Source organism: Sorex fumeus, unplaced genomic scaffold (assembly GCF_029834395.1).
Source record: "Sorex fumeus unplaced genomic scaffold, SorFum_2.1 ptg000265l, whole genome shotgun sequence".
Taxonomy (NCBI): Eukaryota; Metazoa; Chordata; class Mammalia; order Eulipotyphla; family Soricidae; genus Sorex; species Sorex fumeus.
The window spans coordinates 17078965-17100227 of record NW_026606322.1 but is presented as its reverse complement, the minus strand read 5'-3'; the positions used below and the strand labels follow the sequence as shown (position 1 = coordinate 17100227).

The following is a 21263-nucleotide window of genomic DNA, read 5'->3' as shown; positions in this document are numbered from 1 at the left end:
ATGAGATTTCAACTAGTTTACTAAGCAGAGTCCTATTCTGAAGATGTAAGCTTGGTGGATAACCTTTCTGGGCTTATTTATGTAGGCAGTGATAAAATAAGATAAAGATAGTGAGGGGCCTGGGGAAATAGTACAGCCAGTGAGGTGCTTACTTTGCACATGACCTACCAGGTTTAATCCTCTGTATCCCAGATGGTTCACCCTTGAGCACTTGAGCACTGCTAGGAATGACTCCAGAGTGCAAAGCGAGAAGTAATCCCTGAGCATCATCAGGTGTGACGGCTAATATGTGTGTGTGTGTGTATATCATGTATGCACACACACACATACATTTGTGTATATATATTTATATAAATTTACTTTATTATTTTTGTAGCACTGCAGGACTGTCTACTGTCCTCCTGTTGTGCATCGATTTGCTCAAGCGGGCCCAATAACATCTCACAACAAATTGTGAGACTTGTTGTTACTGTTTTTGGCATATCGAATATGTCATGGGTAGCTTGCCAGGCTTTGTCGTGCGGGCGAGATACTCTCGGTAGTTTGCTGGGCTCCCTGAGAGGGCAGAAAAATCGAACCCGGGTCAGCTGCGTCAAGGCAAACGCTCTACCTGCTGCACTATCACTCCAGCCCATTATACATGTATATATACATATATTTTACATTTAAAATTTTCTAAGAAAATATTAGGGTAAGCATATAAGGCAAAAGATAGAAAAATTTTATACTTATGACATTTAAAACAATTACCATGAAATCTGTTTGTATTATTAGGTAGGACCAGTCAAATAAAGTGACATTTTTCCAAAATTCTGCCATGAAGAAGGTCTTATCATAATGGGTTTTTTAGATACTATGACAGAATTCTTTCCTGATATATTTTTCTTAGAGGAACATATTTCTTTATTCATTATCCTAAAAACTAGTAACATGAAACGGTCCTTACAAAACTGTTTTAAAGTGGATGTTTTAATATAGGTAATAGTTTTTAGCTTAAAAATAATTGTAGAAAGTAGTAGAGCTTTCTGGAGTTGAAATAATAAGATTTTGGATTAAAAGGTTTTTGGTATATGCTATTGTTTTCCAAAGTAGGAGATACGCTTCCCTGTGGGTGGGGGATGAAGGATGCCAGAAAGATCTTGGGAGCAATAGAAGCTTTAGGTGATATTTGGGAGGCTGTGAGGGGAAGGCTCTTAGTTCACTTTTTTTTAAATAAATTTTATTGGATCACCGTGAGATACAATTACAAACTTTCATGATTGTTTCAGTCATACAATGATTAAGCAACCCATCCCTCCACCAATGCACATTTTCTACCACCATTTTTCCCAGTGTCCCTCCCACCTGTCTCACTCCATCCCACCCCCTGCCTCTGTGGCGGGTACGTTTCTTCTTACTCTCGCTCTCATTTTGGGTGTTATGATTTGCAAAACAGATACTAAGAGGCCATCCTGTTTGGTCCTTAGTCTACTTCAGCACGTATTTCCCATCCTGAATGATCCCTCCAATTATCATTTACTTAGTGGTCCCCTCTCCATCCCAGCTGCCTTTTCTCCCAGCACGTTGGGCCAACTTCCAAACCGTGGCATGATCCTCATGGCCTTTATCTCTACCATCCTTAGGTGTTAGTCTCATATTTTGCTACTTTATATTTCACTAATGAGTGCAGTCAATCTATGTCTATTCCTTTCTTTCTGACTAATTTCACTTAGCATGATACTCTGCGTGTCCATCCACTTTTATGCAAATTTCATGATTTCATCTCTTCTAACAGCTGCATGGTATTCCATTCACTTTTTTAAAAGGTAGATTTCCAGGAAGTTATAAGTATCTTTTTTTCTGAACAGAGGATAATAGGACAAATAAACTTGGAAACCTCAGGCCTATACTATTTTAAGAGACATCTAAAGTGCTTTTTGAGTTTTCATGGAAGATTTTTGAGATATCATGGGCAAATAAGGACAAACAAAATATTTGAGTTTTCTCTTTTACTTTGCCTGATTAGCTCCAAATCTGTCATAATAGATTAGTGGCATCATCAGGTCACCATTTCATATTATTTTCATTGAGCCAATCTTGGTTGCAGTGTTTGTCTCTAAATGAATAAAAGGGATAAAACTTGGATATGCACTATTTTTTCTTTCATTTTTATATAAGTCATCAGCCCTATACATATTTTGTAGTTAGAAAATATTAAAAGGTAAAAAGGTAAAGGCCCTCCCGTTGTTCGTCGATTTGCTCGAGCGGGCCCAGTAACGTCTCCATTGGAGACTTTGTTGTTACTGTGTCTGGCATATCGAATACTCTCGGTAGCTTGCCGGGCTCTCCGAGAGGGGCGGAGGAATCGAACTCGGGTCGGCCATGTTGGCCGCTTGTAAGGCGAACGCCCTACCCGCTCGTTAAATATTTGGGGATATATTTTAAAACACTCATTAAAGAGTTTGTAGATTAAAGAAGTAGGATAGATATCTGAGCTAGACAGATATAAAGATGTGAAAACCTGGTTCAAATGGTAGATTACACTTACTGCTAAAATGCAGCGAAATAGGAGCACAGCTATATTCTTAGGTAAGACCTCTTTTATAGTGAGGGAAATGGAAAGGAGTGTTTCCAATGATTATGAAATTTTAGCAAAATTTATTTATTTTCCTCATTCTCTGTGAAGGGGAGAAAGGTGCCTAAGATTTGAACTCTGGACCTAATAAATGCAAGACACATACCCTGCCATTTCAACTTTGTTCCTAGCACCAGCAAAACTTTCTTAAAAGTCAAATAGAAATTGTTTAAGCAATAAAATACAAAATAGGGGACAGTTGAAATAGAAGAACTAGAGGTTTCAGAAGATGAAAGCTTTGTGCTGAAGAGACTGTCAGGAGGATTAAATGAATATATGTACTGTGGTGTGTGTCTGTGTGTGTGTCTGTGTGTAAGGGGTTTTGGAGAGGGAGACTTAAAAGAAACAGAAAAGAAAAAATAGAAGAAATAACGAAATACATGTTTTAAAATGTATATATGAAGCTCTGGGAAGAGTTACAGAGAAGGAATTATGTTAAGAGAGTTAAGCTCTCTCACTATGTGAGAGATTCTAGGATTTGTAATTGAAGATGAAAATGCAATAAATTAAGTGTTTTTTATAGTTTTTCTAAAATAATCTCAAGTACTGAAAACATTTTTTTACTTGTTATACCATTTGTTTGTTTAAAATGTAAAACTAAGTTAAGATTAAAAAATACAAGCAGTGATACAATTCAAAGAGTTTTAACAGAGGTGATTATTAGAAATATACTACAGAGAACAGCTTGAATTAAAATTGAAAAAGATGACTTTCAGTATAAGACCTTAGGAGTACCAGATAATCTTTTTGTATAGAATAAAAGGAATAGTGTAGCTATAAGGTAAGTAGCAAAAGTTAAACAGAGGAAAGATAGCTTGTGGAAAGGTCTGAAGGCATTAGTCTATTTAACTGAATGACTAAAAGCAGATTTTTGGATATGTGGGAAGTGTATTAGACATTAGGCATATTATTTTTTACTTTCTAAGGTATTGATTCCCCTGTCCCCTCCCTGGAAGAAGCCAGTCTGACAGTGTTCAGGCCAGTTTTTTTCTTTGTATTTCTTTTTGTAAAATGGAGCCATTACAATGTCTGCCTCTCAATTCTCAATTCAGATATGAAGATTAAATAAAATGTTAGGCTTTTTAACACTTCCAAAAGCGTTCTTGTAGTTCTATAGTGTTGCCCCTGCAAGCTATTCTTAGCATTTCATAACTGATTTGAGAACTTAAGTTATATCAGGCGTTAGTCCTACAAGACACATACTGTGTTTTGCAAGCAGTATATGTGAGCACACACACATTGCTATGTTCCTTGTTCATTGAAAACTTGTAGAAAATTATATTGTTTTCCAAAGACACCACAAAAAAAAGAACATTGAAAACGTGTAGAAAATTATATTGTTTTCCAAAGACACCACCAAAAAAAAAGAAAGAAAACTACAGGCCTATATCCCTGATGAACACGGATGCAAAGATTCTCAACAAAATACTAGCAAATAGAATTCAACAACTCATCAAAAAGATTATACACCATGACCAAGTGGGATTCATCCCGGGGATGCAAGGATGGTTTAACATTTGGAAATCAAGCAACATAATCCATCATATCAACAAAAGAAAAGATAAAAATCATATGATCTTATCAATAGATGCAGAGAAAGCATTTGACAAGATTCAGCACCCATTTATGATGAAAACCCTCACCAAATTGGGGATAGAGGGGACTTTCCTCAATATAGTTAAAGCCATCTATCACAAGCCTACAGCAAGCATCATCCTCAATGGGGAAAATCTGAGAGCCTTCCCCTTAAGATCAGGGACGAGACAAGGATGCCCACTCTCTCCGCTACTGTTCAATATAGTACTGGAAGTACTTGCAATAGCAATTAGGCAAGAAAAAGATACCAAGGGCATCCAAGTAGGAAAGGAAGAAATCAAGCTCTCACTATTCGCAAATGTATGGTACTATACTTAGAGAACCCTAAAATCTCTACCAAGAAACTCATAGAAATCTGTATAGTAAAGTTGCAGGCTATAAAATCAATACCCAAAAGTCCATGGCTTTCCTATATGCAAGTAGTGAGAGAGAAGAAAATGACATGAAGAAAACAATGCCGTTCACAGTTGTGCCCCAGAAAATCAACTACCTAGGAATTACCTTAACTAAAGAAGTAAAGGACCTGTACAAAGAAAACTACAAAACGCTGCTTCAGGAAATAAAAGAGGACATGAGGAAATGGGAAAATATCCCCTGTTCATGGATCGGGAGAATTAACATTGTCAAAATGGCAATACTTCCCAAAGCACTGTACAAATTCAATGCGATCCCTATTATGATACCCATGACATTCTTCAAAGAAATGGAGCAAACACTCCTGAAATTTATATGGAACAATAAGCCTCCATGAATAACTAAAGCAATTCTTGGAAAAAAGGAAATGGGAGAAATCAACCTCCCTAACTTCAAACTCTACTACAAAGCAGTAATAATTAAAACAGCATGGTACTGGAACAAAAGCAGAACAGCAGACCAATGGAACAGAGTTGAATATACTGACATCTCCCCCCCAAACATATGATCATCTAATCTTTGATAAAGGAGCAAGAAATGTGAAGTGGAGTAAGGAAATCCTTTTTAAAAAATGGTGCTGGCAAAACTGGACAGCTACATGCAAAAAACTGGGCTTAGATCTCTGCCTAATACCATGTACAAAAGTAAGATCAAAATGAATTAAAGACCTCAATGTCACCGGAATCCATAAGGTACACTGAAGACAAAGTCGGCAAAACCCTCCATGATGTTAAGGCTAATGTTATCTTCAAAGATGTCACAGCACTGGCTAAGCAAGTGGAAACAGAGATAAACAAATGGGATTATCATAAACTAAGAAGCTTCTGCACCTCAAAAGAAACAGTAACCAAAATACAAAGACAGTCTACAGAATGGGAGAGGATATTCGCCGAATACACATCCGACAAGGGGTTGATATCAAGGATATACAAAGTACTGATTGAACTCCACAAGAAGAAAACATCCAGCCCCATCAGAAAATGGGGCGATTAAATGAACAGACACTTCCTCAAAGAAGAAATCCGAATGGCTTTGATTGCCACTCAATGCCTCTTTTGCAAACCACTGTATCCAAAAGTAGAGAGAGAACAAAAGGGAGTGCCCTGCCACAGAGGTATGGTGGGATGGGGGGATGAGGGCGGTGGGAGGGATACTGGGATTAGTGCTGGTGGAGAATGGACACTGGTGGAGGGATGGGTACTCAATCATTGTACAAAGGAAACCCAAGCACAAAAATTTGTAACTCTACAACTGTACTCATGGTGTTTCACTAATAAAAAAATAAATAAATAAATAAATAAATAAAGATTGCCAATGTCCCAGGTGGACAACATTACCACTAAAAAAAATTGTTTTCATTACCTTTATAACCAGATGCCAGGTAGGATTTTTTAAATAACTGGGAGAAATCAATATAAGGAAATATTGTGTGTGGGGGTGGGGAGGGAAGGGGAAGGACTTTATAAGGAATTGCTGAGTTAGCTTCGTAGAATTGCTGAGTTAACGTCAAAGTTGGTGTGGAGGAGGTAGAAACAGATGATGGCACACCTCCATCAGATATAAAGGTCAGGTTGTATAAGATTCGGCAGTGTAGGAGCTCACCCATCTTTTTACACAAACATATGGCAAGTATTTATTGAACACTTCCTGTGTGCCTGGCACCCTAGGGAATAAGCCAGAAACAAATTTCTGCACTCGTGGAGCTGTTACTATCTTCCCTCATAATGCTTCTGACCTCAGAGAGTCACATTGATTTTTGTTGTTTACTACCATCTGTCTGCTTTAAATTAAAACAGTTCATAGGCTGGAGAAACAGCGCAAGAGGTATAGCACATGCCTGCCACATGCGGGATCCTGAGCTTGTACATGCCCCCAAGTTATAGCTCTGAGAGCCTCTGAGAATTATTTGGAATAGCCCCAAGTTTTATAAGTGCATGTACACAGATTTTCATGAAATGAAATTTGAAACTAGTTCATTTTGGAGATTGAAATGATGATATCTTTAACCTGGAAGTCCTTCCCAATATCTAGAACAAAATTTGATTCTTTCTCTTCCTAAATCCTCATTGCTCTGTCAGTGTGATTAGTGGTAGCACTTGGTTAAACTTAATTTTGTACCTTATTATAAACTTTATAATTATAACCTGTATTTAATTTTTTTCTTCATTATATGCTATCAAACTGGAGTGATAGCACAGGGTAGGGCATCTGCTTTGCACGCAACCAGCTCGACCGACCTGAGTTCAATTCCTCCTTCCCTCTCGGAGAGCCTGGCAAACTAACGAGAGTATCTAGCCCAGAGTATCTCACCCTCATGGCAAAGTCTGGCAAGCTACTGTGAGGTATTCAATATGCCAAACACAGTAACAACAAGTCTCACAATGGAGACATTAGTGGACCCACTGGAGCAAATCAGTGAACAACCAAGGACAGTGCTACAGTGCTACATTGTTTGCTGTGTGTAAGTTTTTATTCTTTCAGAGGGCTTTAAACAACTTAAGATCAGGTACAATTCACAGGGGCTGGAGCGATAGCACAGCGGTAGGGCGTTTGCCTTGCACATAGCCAACATTTATTCCTGCGTTCAAGGTTCTGTTTTTATGTGCATTATATATGATTTTTTTACTATTTTAAAACCAGCTTTATGATAAATAATTTACAGATACTAAAGTATCCATAATTACTTCTTATAAGTAAATATTTAATATGATTATGCAATTACCATCACAATAAAAATACAGAACAATTACATAATCTCAAAATGTTCTCCTGAGCTTTTTGGAAATAATATTTGAAGCCCTACCAGGGCCTCTTGCAACAACTATCTGTATATGACTAAGGTTTGAGCCTTTTATAGATTTTCATATTAATCGAATCAGACAGAATATATTTTGTGTGTGTCTAGTGTATTTAACTCAGCATATAATGCTTTGGAAATTACCCCTGTTGCATGTTAGTTTATTTTTGTTACTGAGTAATATTCTTGTACCATAATTCTTCTACCAGTTCATCTGTGTCTTGGTGGTTTCTCATTTGAGCCATCATTATGACTTAAACTGTGAACATCAGTATACAAAGAATGTATAACAAATGTAAAACAATGTATAACAAATGTAAAACAAATGTTGTTCAGTGTACAGTATTCTTTATACAGACTTTTTATTTCTCTGGTGTAAATATCTAGGACTAGGATTGATGGTGTAATTTTTATAAGAAACTAGCAAGCTTCTTTAAAGAATCTGTAATTTATATAAAATGCCAACTTGTATGTGAGAGTTTTAATCATTCTACATCCTTCCCAATGCATAGTATTATTGATCTGATATTTCATACTGCTCATATTTTTTATTACTGATTTTCCTCATGATTTTTCTCTCTTCATCTTCACTGACTTTCATTCTTTATTATTATTGCCTGTGTTACACAGCTCTTGATCCTTACAGCAACCTCTCATTCCCTTCCAAACAACTATTAAGACATTAGGCAAAGAAACAGAGACATAGAAGGGTTAAATAATGTACTTCAGAGCCTGAGAGTTAATACAGGGGTTAAGGTGCTGGTCTTGCACGCAACTGACCTTAGTTTTGTATCATGAGGAACCATATATGGTCCCGAGCACCAGTGAGTATGGTACCCAAAACCCGAAAATGAGTAAATGACTAAAGTAGTCTAGATTGAGCAAATGCTTGGTGACAAAATTGGGACTTGAGCCCAGGGAAACTAGCGATAGTCATGTAGCTCGCATACAGGGGTCTTTGTGAGTCACCTTCTTGACCTCAACTTGATCCACTCTCCCTTGGCTTCCTATGATGTATGTATCCTTACAGGTCCATTTCATAAGGGCTTTTGGCCATTAGGTAGCACTATAGCACTGTCCTCTCGTTCATCGATTTGCTCAAGCAGGCCCAGTAAAGTCTCCATTGTGAGACTTGTTACTGTTTTTGGCATATCGAATATGTCACGGGTAGCTTGCCAGGCTTTGCCGTTCTGGTACTGTTCTGGAAGTTTAAGTTTTTGGTCATCTTATTTCATTCTTCCAGGATTTCTATGAAGTCAGTTTATCATTATTATCCTCACTGTTTCATGATGATGGCAGTATTAGAGAAGTTAGTAGCCTTTCTACAGTAATTGAGCACAGAAGGCATGAGGCAGGGGGTTAAAACACTATAGTTTACAAAACAAATCTTGTTACAGTTTCCTACATAAAACTTCCAGCAATGCAGCTTCCACCAGAGTTACTTCTGCTCTCTACGACTGTCCCAGTGTCTCCCCAACACCTCCCCTAATGTTGAAGACCGGTTCTCAATTTCTGTTGCTTTTGGGTATTTGTTATAACCTACTATGTTTCTTTATGACCCACATATGAGAGAGATCATCCTGTGTCTGTACCTCTCTAAATTCACGGAGCATGATTCAACTCTCCATCCATGTAGCAGCAGATTGCATAGTTTCATCAATTCTTATAGCTGGGTAGTATTCCATTGTGTATTTAGACCATATTTTCTTTATCCAGTCATCTGTTCTTAGACATTTGGGTTGTTTCTAGATTTTTGGCTACTGTGAATAGGTTGGTTTGGGAGCCATACCTGGCAGTGCTTAAGGCTTATTCCTGACTTTGCATTCAGGGATTACTTTTGACAGAATTTGTAGCACTGTATGGCGTGCTAATAGTCAAACTCAGTTGGCCGCATGCAAGGCAGGCACCCTACCTGCTGTGCTATTTCTTTGACCCCAGATACCTTTTCTGAATAGAGTTTGGGGCCATTGGGATAGATAACCAGAAGTGGAAGTACTGTTTTTTTTTTAAACTAAATTTCTAGGTTTTTTTTTTTTTTGAGAAGTTGTCTAGTTTTCCGAAAGGACAGGACAAGTACACATTTCCAACCATATATTTTTAGTCAGCATGATTAGTTCTATACTTTTAGAACAGTTTTTTTAACTTAAACATACAGATTTAGATAAAATGAAAAGTTTTTTATCCTCTTTATAATTTCTGACATCAGAAAAATGGGCAGAATTCTTTTCCTTCTAAATGGTACATGAGCGAGATTGAATTGTGGTGCTATTAACTTTTTTTTTTAACTATTCCAGGACTAAGTACCAATCTGCCCATCAACTAGTACCCTACCCTTTTAAAAATTTTATTCCCTTTTTATGGTTTTACAGGGTTCAAATATATTTTATGAGGAAACACATTCTATTTACATTTTTATTAAGTAGGAGATGTTTTCTGTGTTTTTTTTTTGTTTGTTTTGTGGCCACACCCAGCAGTGCTTTGTGCTTATTCTGTATTCTGAAATCAATCCTGGTGGGCTTGGAGAACCTGGGCCGCCTGCATGCAAAGCAAGTGCCCTACCTGCTGCACTATCTCTCTGGCCCCAAGCTTTTTTTTTTCTAGGTAGTCTTTCTATACCCTCTCTTCTCTATGGAAGACATTCAGTACATGCTGTTTCACAGTGTCTGTGACGAAGACAAGAAGGTAGAATATCCCTCTTATCTATTTTGCCAAAGGAGAAAAGAGGCTAAGGGATGCTGTGATTTGACTGTGCTGCTATTGCAGTTAATTATAATTATTTGGAATTTTATCTGGACTCTCATATAAGTGCACTGTCATACTGTGGGTCAACGTAGGAGAACTTGACTTACAGTGTAAGTCAACAGTTTACTTGTCACCCTAGTACCTTGAGCAAAAAAAATACAGATACTTCATTCTCCTTTCAACCAGTTGATTTGACATATATTGTAATTTTTTAGACTGCTTAGCAGTATTAACTTGGTTCTGTTCCCACGGGTAGCCTAGGATACTTCTCAGTTATAGCACATCCTACTATAAGCTAGCCAAATACAATGCTTTAGCATTCAGGTTCTCCTTAACCTAATTTAGGTTTAATCAAGAGTTGCTTTATTTTAGTTCTTTAAAACGTTTTGAGCGACTGACTTGGATGTAATAAGCTTACATTTAATTCCTGTGTTCAAACTCAAGTCCATTTCAGAGCTTCATTGAACATATCCTATTAAATGCAAATTAAATGGTCATTCAAACACTCTAAATAAAGAATGATACCTGACAAAAACTGCCAGTTGTAGGAAAGGCTAGGTCAGACTGAACAAGGTTGAGAGTCAGTTCACCAGACCTCCCAAGTCTTGTGAGATCTTTCCAGTCTAACCCTGAAATGGAACTCTACCCCCAAACCCCATCCTTCCATAGAAGACAGCACCATTCACCCATAAAGTTTCTTCCTTCTCTCCAGTCTTAAGGCTTTCAATAAAAGCCTCTAATCTACCTTAGAAGCATCAGCATTGTCTGACCCTACTTCCTCAGTCATGACATCCTTCCAGACAATTCGTTTTTCTGGGCAAATGCCATCTCTGATTTAATTGGGGCTCTACATCTCAACTTGTTTATTTCCTTAATCTTGTAATTGGTCTGTCTCCAGTCATTCCCAGCCAAGGTCATGCTGTACTCTACTACAATTATCTTTGCACATCATGCTGCTTCTCTAATGGCAAACCTTGTCTGGCTCCCCATTGCTTTTAGCCTAATATTCAAATATCTTAACATAGAATTCAGTACGTCCTTAGTTCTCACTTCCCAGTCCTCTCCCAACCATCTGAACCTTCAGTCACATTAGAAAGTGCATGTCTCAGGCCTACTCCCCTGTGTACTTCGTATTTTGCCGTTACATTATTTCTGTCTTTCTGAGGTTCCTTTTAGGTGTATCTCATATGCTGCTTAATTATTCCTCCCGTCCTCAGAAATAATGAAGACAATTCTTTCTTATTCCAGAGGTCTTGAACCATTTTTCATAATAAATACTTTCATTATTATACATGTGTCTATCCCTATCCTTGAATTACAAATAACTTGAGAGAAAGATACATTTTATTAGTCATTCTATTTCCTGTCATGCTATGTTTATAAGTAATGTAAGCTTCTTGAAAATGGTCTTTGTGGCTGGCAGATAAATAAATGCTTATTTGGATGCTTGTAGAATAAATAAAAACAGTGTTTGAATTAAAAGTGAAAAATTGTATAGTTCAGATAGAACTAGTTTACTTACCTTCTTTTGTTGAATATATGTTTACTATGACTAAGCTCTGTGACTGTTGACTTTTGCTTTATGATGTAGGAATAGGCTTTTGATAAAGCCTTTTTATAAAGTTATCCAAATCACTCACATTACATCTAACTGGTTTGAGCTTGCTTTATATCTGGAAGCTGAATCACAACTTCTTGTCTAGTTTTCACATTGTGAATTGTGATTATGGTCAAAATAGCACTTAGTTGTAGTTTTTAATTATACTAATATTTCTCCCCCCTTACTTAACTAGGAATTATAGCTAACCCAAAGGAAGGATTGAATTCTAAAGGAAGTTGATTATGTGATTGAACAGACCTTGAGCTATTTTCTTTCTTGGGTATATAGCAACACCTAGTGGCTTTATGAATTATTTCTAGAAACAACTTCCTGAGTTCTCTTTTTCTTTACTTAGCCTCGCTTATTTGGTATCTTCCCCTTTCCCCCCTAAAATAATGAGCAATTGTTTGGCTTCTGTATTCTATTTATAAAAAGAACTGACTCTAGCATAGAAAAGGATGTAGAGGAGTTTATGTTTTATATGAAAAACATGTTTCCTAATAAGTAATTTTGAGTACAGTAAATGCAAACATCAGGGCACCATCAAAGCAACAAGGTCTGAGTCCCCTTAATAGAAGCTCATTACTGGATGCTTTCATGTAAACATAAACCTAATATTTATTTACCAAACATATGTGAGGGATATACAAATAAATCTGAGTTTGTACTAATATGCATACTTTGTATTAGGTGCTTTATTTATAAAACACTCAGGAATGAATTCTACATATGTACATTCTTCATATCATTGAGCCATTTTTCATTTTAAGGTTGTAGTTGGAAAGAAGTCTAACGTCTGTCAAGTTTATTTCTGCCATTTAATGAAGAGAATATATTTTATAATTATTCATATCGTGACAACTTAGGATTGTAGTTATAAATATTAATTACTGCATTGAACTAACGTCTTCAGGAGAAACAGAGGCTATTTGTTCTACTTTAATTTGCTTTAAACTATAGTAATTTGCATCTGATCGTTCTGCAGTGTTTCAGTCTTTGTCTCTTCTTGTTCTGGTATTGTTTCTTCTACAATCCTCTCTTTTCCTTATCCTTACTCTTGGCCCATTCTGATTTGCTGCTTCTGTTTTGCTATAGAAAGTCAGGTCCCCACTAGTTTAGTAGTCTACCAATTCTCTAGACTGCTAATTCTGTATTCCTCTATTGGACTATACTGAGGATGTATGCCAAATCCACAGTGCTTTAAGGTGAAAATAACTAGAGTTTGAGAGAGAATATTGTCTACTAAAATAAAATGCATAGGGTTAGTGATTATGTTACTTCTGTTTCAACCAGTAAACATCCTTTATAATGTTCCTGGTCATTGAGATTCTTTATAATCGCATGCAAAGAATCAAGTCTTTGATATTGAGCACAAACACACAGGTTGTGGCTTTTTGTTGCTGTTTTTATTTTTGTTTTTTTAATTACATTTTAATTAAAATTTTATTATCATAGCATTGTAGCATTATCCTGCATTGTTCATCAATTTGCTCGAGTGGGCAGCAGTAACGTCTCCATTGTGAGACTTGTTGTTACTGGTTTTTGAATATCGAATACACCACAGGGAGCTTGCTAGGCTCTGCTGTGCTGGCGGGATACTCTCGGTAGCTTTCCGGGCTCTCCCAGAGAAACGAAGGAATCAAACCCAGGTCACTGCGTGCAAGGCAAATGCCCTACCCACTGTGCTTCAGCCCTTTATTATCATAGGCAGGATTATTTGCATTTGAATTTCCATTTAAATAGAAATTTTTATTTAAACAAAATATGGCAGAGCTATAATACAACAAGTAGGGCTTTTGCCTTGCCACAGCCAGCTCAGGTTAGATCCGGTCCCCAATCTCGCCAGGAAAGCCAGAAGTAAGCACTAAGAAGCAGCAGGTTTGGACCACCCACCCCCAGAATCATAATTTTTCGTTCAATTTAACTTTAAAACTTAATGACTTGGCCATGGAGATAGCTCAAAATGACTGGAGTCCCAGGCTTGACTCTCCCTGGCTCTGCTCTGCTCACCTAGCACTGTGCTGCTAGTGGCCCCCAATTCCGCTAGGGGGCCAAAAACAGTAACAATACTTTATGAATTGGTGTGAGTATGGCCAGATGGTGTATAAATGACTATTTTAAAAAACTGACTTTTCGTCTTTGTCTAAGAGGATGGCTAATATCCACAGTTACTCATGTTTGTTAACTTTCCCATATTTCTCTTCTGGGGATCAGGAGAATATATATGTGGACTTTAAGTACTGTTGTTACTCTGTGTTTTTAACATATCAAATTGTAAAATCTTTTATGGATGTCTGCCATGAGTACAACTTATTAAACTTTTATATTTTTCATTTAGTTTTAAACTTGATTTTAAAGGAAACTTGGATTATTTACCAAAATCTGACTAAAGCTCAGCCAGACTTTAAGGCAAGACAGTATTAATTTTTCTTTTCACTATTCCTAAATAAAATTTAAAGAGAATTCTTTTTCAAATGGTCCTTCCAAGTAGGAATTTTTTTGGCCTTATAATTTCAGAATTTGTTGGGTTTTGGAGGTGAGAGTTGGGGAGAGAGGTGCAATGTGTGTCTCCTTGGCTCTGGTTCTTGGGAAGCAAATAAGAACATGGGCCATTTGGCACATAACATATCAAACATTCAAGTGACAATAAAGGAGTCAGACTTTGGCCGTCAAACCAAATTAATTAAAGACTCAGCACCACCTCTATGGAGCATGTTACTTGAAGACTGTAGCCATTACACTTTCAAATTCAAATGTGACAATTAAAATTTCAAATGTTGTTTCTGTCCAATGACTTATGACACTGTTAGGGAAACATCTTTACTATCTAGTAATGCAGTTCAGTGAGAAACTGTTTTCAGGAGCACAGTCTGCATAATTCAGCAATTTCTATAGGATTTTACCATCTAATATAATAAGCAGCTATTAAAATTATACCAGAAAGATTTTATAATACAGAAACATTAATGTATTGTTAAAGAGAATATTCTCTAGTACAGTATTCATTTCTTCGTTGAAAAAATTCTATAACCAAAGGAGTATGCATAGAATATTGACAGTGTTTATTCTTAAGAGATTTATTTGGGGTAGGAGGATATACCTACCCAGCAGAGCTTAGGGCTTACTCCTGCCAGTGTGCTCAGGTATCACCTCAGGACTTACTCTGGCCTCTGTGCTCAGGGATTACCTCAGGAGTATTTGTGGGACCACAATTGGTGCCAGGAATAAATCCCTAGTTAGCTGCGTGCAAGACAAGCACCTTACCTGCTGTGCTATCTCTCCATCACCCCAAAAATATATTTTCGATAAATTTTCTTAGACATTTTCAGTTTTTCAGTAGTAAACATGGATTAGAATTAAAATCCAAAAAGTATTTTATTGCGTTTCCTTTAAAGGGAAAGACAGTTGGAATCGTGGCATTCAGAAAAGTTTGGGACATATTAATTTGGGCTTTAAAAAACTAGACAATTTTCTTTTAGTTTGACTCAAAATAAATAATTTGTTAAGTATTTGTATTTTGCCACGCATTATTGAGAACTATTAAACAGAGCCTTTGGGAGAAGGTGGGAGATAGAATAAGTCATTAGATCATGTGTTGATAAATGGTAGATGTCACCTGTGGTAGAGAATGAGATTATTTAATGTGTGTGTTGGGGGCGGGGGGTGTCACAGGAGGGCTTGGAGCAATAGGAGGTGGTATCATTTACTTCTCAGTTCCTAAGTTAATCATTCTTTCAAAAGGGTTGATCAAGGAATAATGAAATCTTTTCCTGATTTAACATTTTGTGGCATCTAAGACTTTTTAAGTACTACAGTTGACTAAGTGATTGTGTCACCCAAATACAAAGATGAGTCAATGTTATCATTGAGGTAGAAGAGGAACTCTGAACCCTGAGAACAGAAATCTGATTTTCTTTTAATTCAGCAGTGCTATTTTTTTTGCTATTAATAATAAAGATAGCAGGGTAAAAGAAGTAAGTTATAATACATGTTGTAGAGTAGCCTGTGTTATATATAGTAATGTGTATAATTCAGAATATATAGTGCATAATAGTAAAGTAAAGTAAAGGCCCTCCCGTTGATCATCGATTTGCTCGAGCGGGCCCAGTAATGTCTCCATTGGAGACTTTGTTGTTACTGTGTCTGGCAATAGTCCATAATAATTAGAAAATAATTTATTCAAGAAGCTGGAGAGATAGTACAGTGGACCGAGCGTTTGACTTGCATGAAACTGACCCAGGGTCAGTTATCTGTCACCCACATGGCCATTTGAGTCTTACCAGGAGTGATTCCTGAGTACTGCCAGAGTGGCTCCAAGCCAAAAAAAAAAACAAATAAATAAAATTTCTTCTGGAAATTTTTACATTTTAAAATTTGGAGGCTTCTGTATAAACACTTGAAAACCTAAAATAAAAATTTGACATGAGTTTGGGTTTGCCACAAAGATACATATTGTCAATTTTCGTTTGTGTTTTCATGTAGACAGGTGATATGAAATCTTGGGGAAACAGCATTGAAGATGTTAATGTTCTCTGACTTTTGTGTCAAAAAGCAAGAGATCAAAAAAGGGCCTCTTTATGAAAATTTCTCTTAGGTGAATGTTAACTTTTGTAAAGTGCTATGCCTGTCCACTGATATTTATGGCATTATTTAGAAACCGAATAGCCTTTTACATAAAACTTTGCAGAATAGTAACTATTCTTTTATCACAATATTGTCTCACATTAGGTAAATCAAAATTTTTGTTTCTACAAATAGGAACTCATTAGGTTGTATTTCCGTGAAATACCAGAAACTACTTTCCTGATCTCTGTACCATCTTTTTTGTTTCAGATACCCTCTGGCACTTGTAGGCCTGATATTTCAGAATCACCTGAAATGCGTCAGAAGTCACCATTATTTCAGTTTGCCGAGGTAATATCCTTTGTATTTGATGAGGAAATTGTGAAGAAAGCTTGTGTTTGGAGATGAGTATCTTAGTGTCATGAAGGAGTCTGCTTAGCTAAAGTAATCATAAGTGGGAAAATGAAATGTATTTTAGAGCTTGGAGTCTCAATTAAAAAGTAACTAAATTTATGTTTATAGAAGACTGTTAGTAATAGCTAGTAAATATTATTATAGTTAAACTTCATCACTAATTTTTATTTACAAATAATATGCTTAAGAAGAGAAAGCAAATTATTTTGTTAGTCATTTATCAGGTGCTAATTTATCCAGTGTTAAATCTAAAGGTGTAGAATCAACTATGGTTATTGGCTGTGTATTTCATATTTTATTGTCCCCTTTTCTTAGTCAAAATTCTCACATGCTTTCTTTGTTTTGACACGAAAAAAATATTGTTTTGTGTCAGACACGTTCAGCTTAATTCAGATAAGCTAGGTTCAAAATCTTGGTTCAGAAAAGTGTCTCATCCTTGATATCAAATCTAAAGGTTAATACTGATTCTCCAAAATCTCATTTTACCCTAAAATTCTACATACAGAGTCACTACTGATTGACTTTTTCCTAAATTTTAAACCGGCATTTCTTAGCAATTTTGTACAGCAACTTGTACTACTAAATTAACAAAAATTTTACTAAAATACCATGATCTATAAATATAGAGAATTGAGCTTCTGGCTGTTAATAAATGAAAACAAACTAGGGTTTTTCAATGATTACTTGAATTGGCTTTCTCTAGACCTTCTCTTGCATGGTCCTTCCTCACTTTTGCTCATTGTGTCATACTTTTGTACAAGAACATATTTTCAGTTTGATATTTTTCCCCTCCTCAAGTATCCTTTCATAATGGCTCTCAACATTTCATTAGCAAGCTTATTTTTCACACTGTCATGTTAAACCATGTTCCCCTTTTGGGGGGAACAGGACTTAGATGGGCAGTTGGGCCACATTCCGCTGTGCTCAAGGTTTACTCTTGGCTCTGTGCTTAGGGCTTATTTCTGGCAGGGCTCAGGCGCCATACAAGGTGACAGGTATCAAACTGGGACTGACTGCATGGAAGGCAAATACCCACTGTATCATTTCTGACTCACTAGACCTTTCCTTTTTAAAACATTGCTTAAAATATACCTGAAATCTTTACTATATTAATAGATATTTTAACACAATACTTACTGTTTTCTTTGCTGTTTGTAAAATGTATCATAAATTCCCTTTGCTTTATTATGTCATCAGGAATTAACTGTATTGAGGATTCACTCTGTATTTCATTTAGCAGTGCTTACAGACATATGAAATTATGTTGGTTTTGACATTGAAAGCGAAGATGCTCAACCTATTCCATAAACCTACAAAGTTTCAAAGAAATCTATAAATGTTACATGAAATTCTATAACAAAAGTAAAATTCTAATAGTCTAATAAGTAAGGTGCTTGCCTTGCACAAGACCAACCAACGCGACTTCCAGCCCCAGGACCCCATTTGGGTATCCAAGCACTTCCAGGAATGATTGCTGAGTACAGAGCCAAGAGTAAAGGACTGAGCACTAAGCCACCACCAGTGTGACTCAAATACAAAAAATTAGAAAATAATAATAATTTAAGACTTAAAGACTATGACTTTTATATCTTATGGATCCTTACTCTAATATTTATTCAGGAGCTCCTTATTCATGTGACTAGATGAATATCAACTTTGTTCCAATATTATTTATAAAAACTTCCTTTTGTCTAGAGGGTTTGGAGTACTTTTCAAAAAAATCTCCATGGCTTAAATCATCATTTTATTTTACTTCACTTTACTTCATTTTATCCTTGAAGAATTCTTAATTTCAAAGAAATACATTTCTTCTTACAACAATATCTTGTTTTCTATAACTCTCTGTGTGTATTCACACACACACACACACACACACACTTGTTTTTCTTTTTTCTTAAGAATCAAACACAAGCCCTCACATGTGTAAGGCATGTACTGTACTTACAGCTATGTTCCTGACCCCATTTTCCTTTTTTTTTAATCACCATAACATTTATGGTCACAAGGTTCATGACTGGGTGTCAGTCATACATTGTTCCACTACCAATCTCTTTACCAGTGTACATTTTCCACCACCATGTCCCCAGTCACCCTCCCCACCTGCCTGCTTCCCCTCCCCGCCCCAGCCTGCCTCTATGGCAAGCACTTTTCTGTTCTCTCTCTCTGTCTCTGTCTGTCTGTCTGCCTCTCTCTCTTTCTCTCTCTCTGTCTCTCTCTCTTTCTTTCTCTCTCTCTCTCGGCATTGTGGTTTGCAATATAGGTACTGAGAAGTTATGATGTATGTCACTTTACCTACTACCAACACTCAGTTTTTGTCCAGAGCGATTATTTCCAACTATTACTGTCATACCTGTTCCTTCTCTATCCTAACTGCCCTTCCCTCCCCCATTGTGGCAGGCTTCCATCCGTGGACTAGTCCTCCTATCCCTTGTTATTCAGTAATATCCATAGGTGTTAGTTTCATATTATGCTTTTTCATTTCTCACAGTTGAGTGCAATCATTCTATGTCTGTCTCTCTTCTTTTGACTCATTTCATTTAGCATGATACTCTCCGTATCCATCCATTTATAAAAAAAGTTCATGATATGTTTTCTCTGGTGGCTACATAGTATTTCATTGTGTAGATGTATCATAGTTTCTTTATTCAGTTGTCTCCTCTTGGACACCTGGTTGTTTCCAGATTCTGGCTATTATGAAGAGTGCTGCAATGAACATAGTAGTACAGATGTCATTTTTGCTGTTGGTTCTGGGCCTCCAAGCTATATTCCCAAAAGTACATCTGCTGGGTCATATGGAAGCTCAATTTCTAGTCTTTTAAGGACTGGTCATATTGTTTTCCAAAAAGACTGGAACAGACAGCATTCCCACCAACAATGAAAGAGAGTCCCTTTCTCCTTGCATCCATGCCAGCATTGTTTTTTCTTATTATTTTTATGTGTGCCAATCTCTGTGGTATGAGATGATATTTCATTATTGTTTTGATTTGTGTCTCCCAGATTATTAAAATAATGTAGAATATTTTTGTGTACCTTTTGGCCATTTGTATTTCTTCTTTGATAAAGTTTCTGTTCATTTCTTCTCACCATTTTTGGATGGGATTGTATTTTCCTTGTAAAGATCTATCAGTTCTTCATATATCTTGACTACTGACCCCTTATCAGATGGATATTGCCAACCTTGTTTTCTCTAACTTTCATAGAGGATTGGTAAGAATGAAAAGCAATATCTGAAATAAGACCATACAAAGTTTATAATTTCCAGGAGTTCAGGAAAGTTTATAGTCTATCAATTTTCACATGGTGGTCTATTGAATAGGTTTAGTTGTTTGATCAAAAAGACTTTTACATAATTCTCAATGTCTTCAGATCACATGAATTTTTCTCATCCATGTGGTTTATTTATATCTAATTTGTTAAGTTGGATCTAGAAAATACGTTCTTTTTAGTAGTGTTTATTCTAAAAATGCTACAAATTCTGTTTTTAAATATACTGTATAATTTAAAATTTTCATATTGTTTAAGCAGTGCATAAGGTCACTTCCATCGGTCTTCCTTCTCTTTTTCATCCCTAAGCATCACTTGGATACTCTCTCACCAGCTGACTTCATTTTTTTTCTAACTGACTGAATTTAATTAAAATGAGTAAAAACTAATTTCTGTGATTAGAATTATGATTAAGGTGCATATATTTTTTGGAAAGTACTACTTGATGGAGTTGGTGAGTTTATAGTTAACAAAGAAAAAAGTTATGGGATTGGGAGTGTGCTAAATCAATAATACCCAGACTTTCTCTTCTTATGACTCATATCATCCTATTGTGTCAATGGATAAAAGTTTCACTCACTTGGGAGCCAAAATTAATAGCTGTCCTTGCTTTCAAAACATCATAAGGTAATTTCACGTGGTCTTCAGAGAAAACTTTTAAAGGCTACTGTGATTGCCAATTGCAAACAAAAGACCACCTAGTTAAACCAAGGATGGTGTGCCAGGTCCTCTCCCAACTATCCAATTCCTAAAGTGTGTATAGTGTGGAAAGCTCATGGTATTATGAAGAAATACTGTTCATAGTCAGTGAACAGTTTATTGTCATCTTACACACCAGGGAGTATGTTCTATGACTTATTTTCTTTTCACAATAATCCTGTAAAGTGGGGATTATTATCACGATCACGACAATCACGACCATCCTGTTGTTCGTCGATTGCCTCGAGCAGTCCCCAGTAACGTCTCATTCATCCTAGCCCAGAGAATTTTTTAAAAAGTGCCATAATCAAGGCTTTTCAGGGTTAGGAGAATGAGAGCCATCATTGTTACTAGTATATGGCATATTGGGTACGGGGCGGGGAGTTTGCCAGACTCTGCCGTGTGGGCAGGTTACATTTGGTACCCTGCCAGTTTGTCCAAAGTAAGAGTGAGATAATAAGATGTCGCTTCCGGGAGCTGGGTTTTATAGTCTCTGGGTCTTGGCCACTGATGTGATTACACGGCACCAGGGGGCCAGTTGTTGGGTGTGACCCCTGCCT

General features: G+C 36.6%; 1 protein-coding gene across 8 annotated transcripts in view; it reads left to right on the top strand.

The window, feature by feature from the left end:
- Positions 1–21263, top strand: part of BBX (BBX high mobility group box domain containing) — a 352656-nt gene that overhangs the window by 263158 nt on the left and 68235 nt on the right. For all 8 annotated transcript variants that reach the window (XM_056109091.1, XM_056109089.1, XM_056109088.1 and 5 more), the window contains one exon: positions 16597–16677. In XM_056109091.1, coding sequence (XP_055965066.1) covers positions 16597–16677 — 81 coding nt within the window. The remainder of the gene's footprint in view (positions 1–16596; positions 16678–21263) is intronic.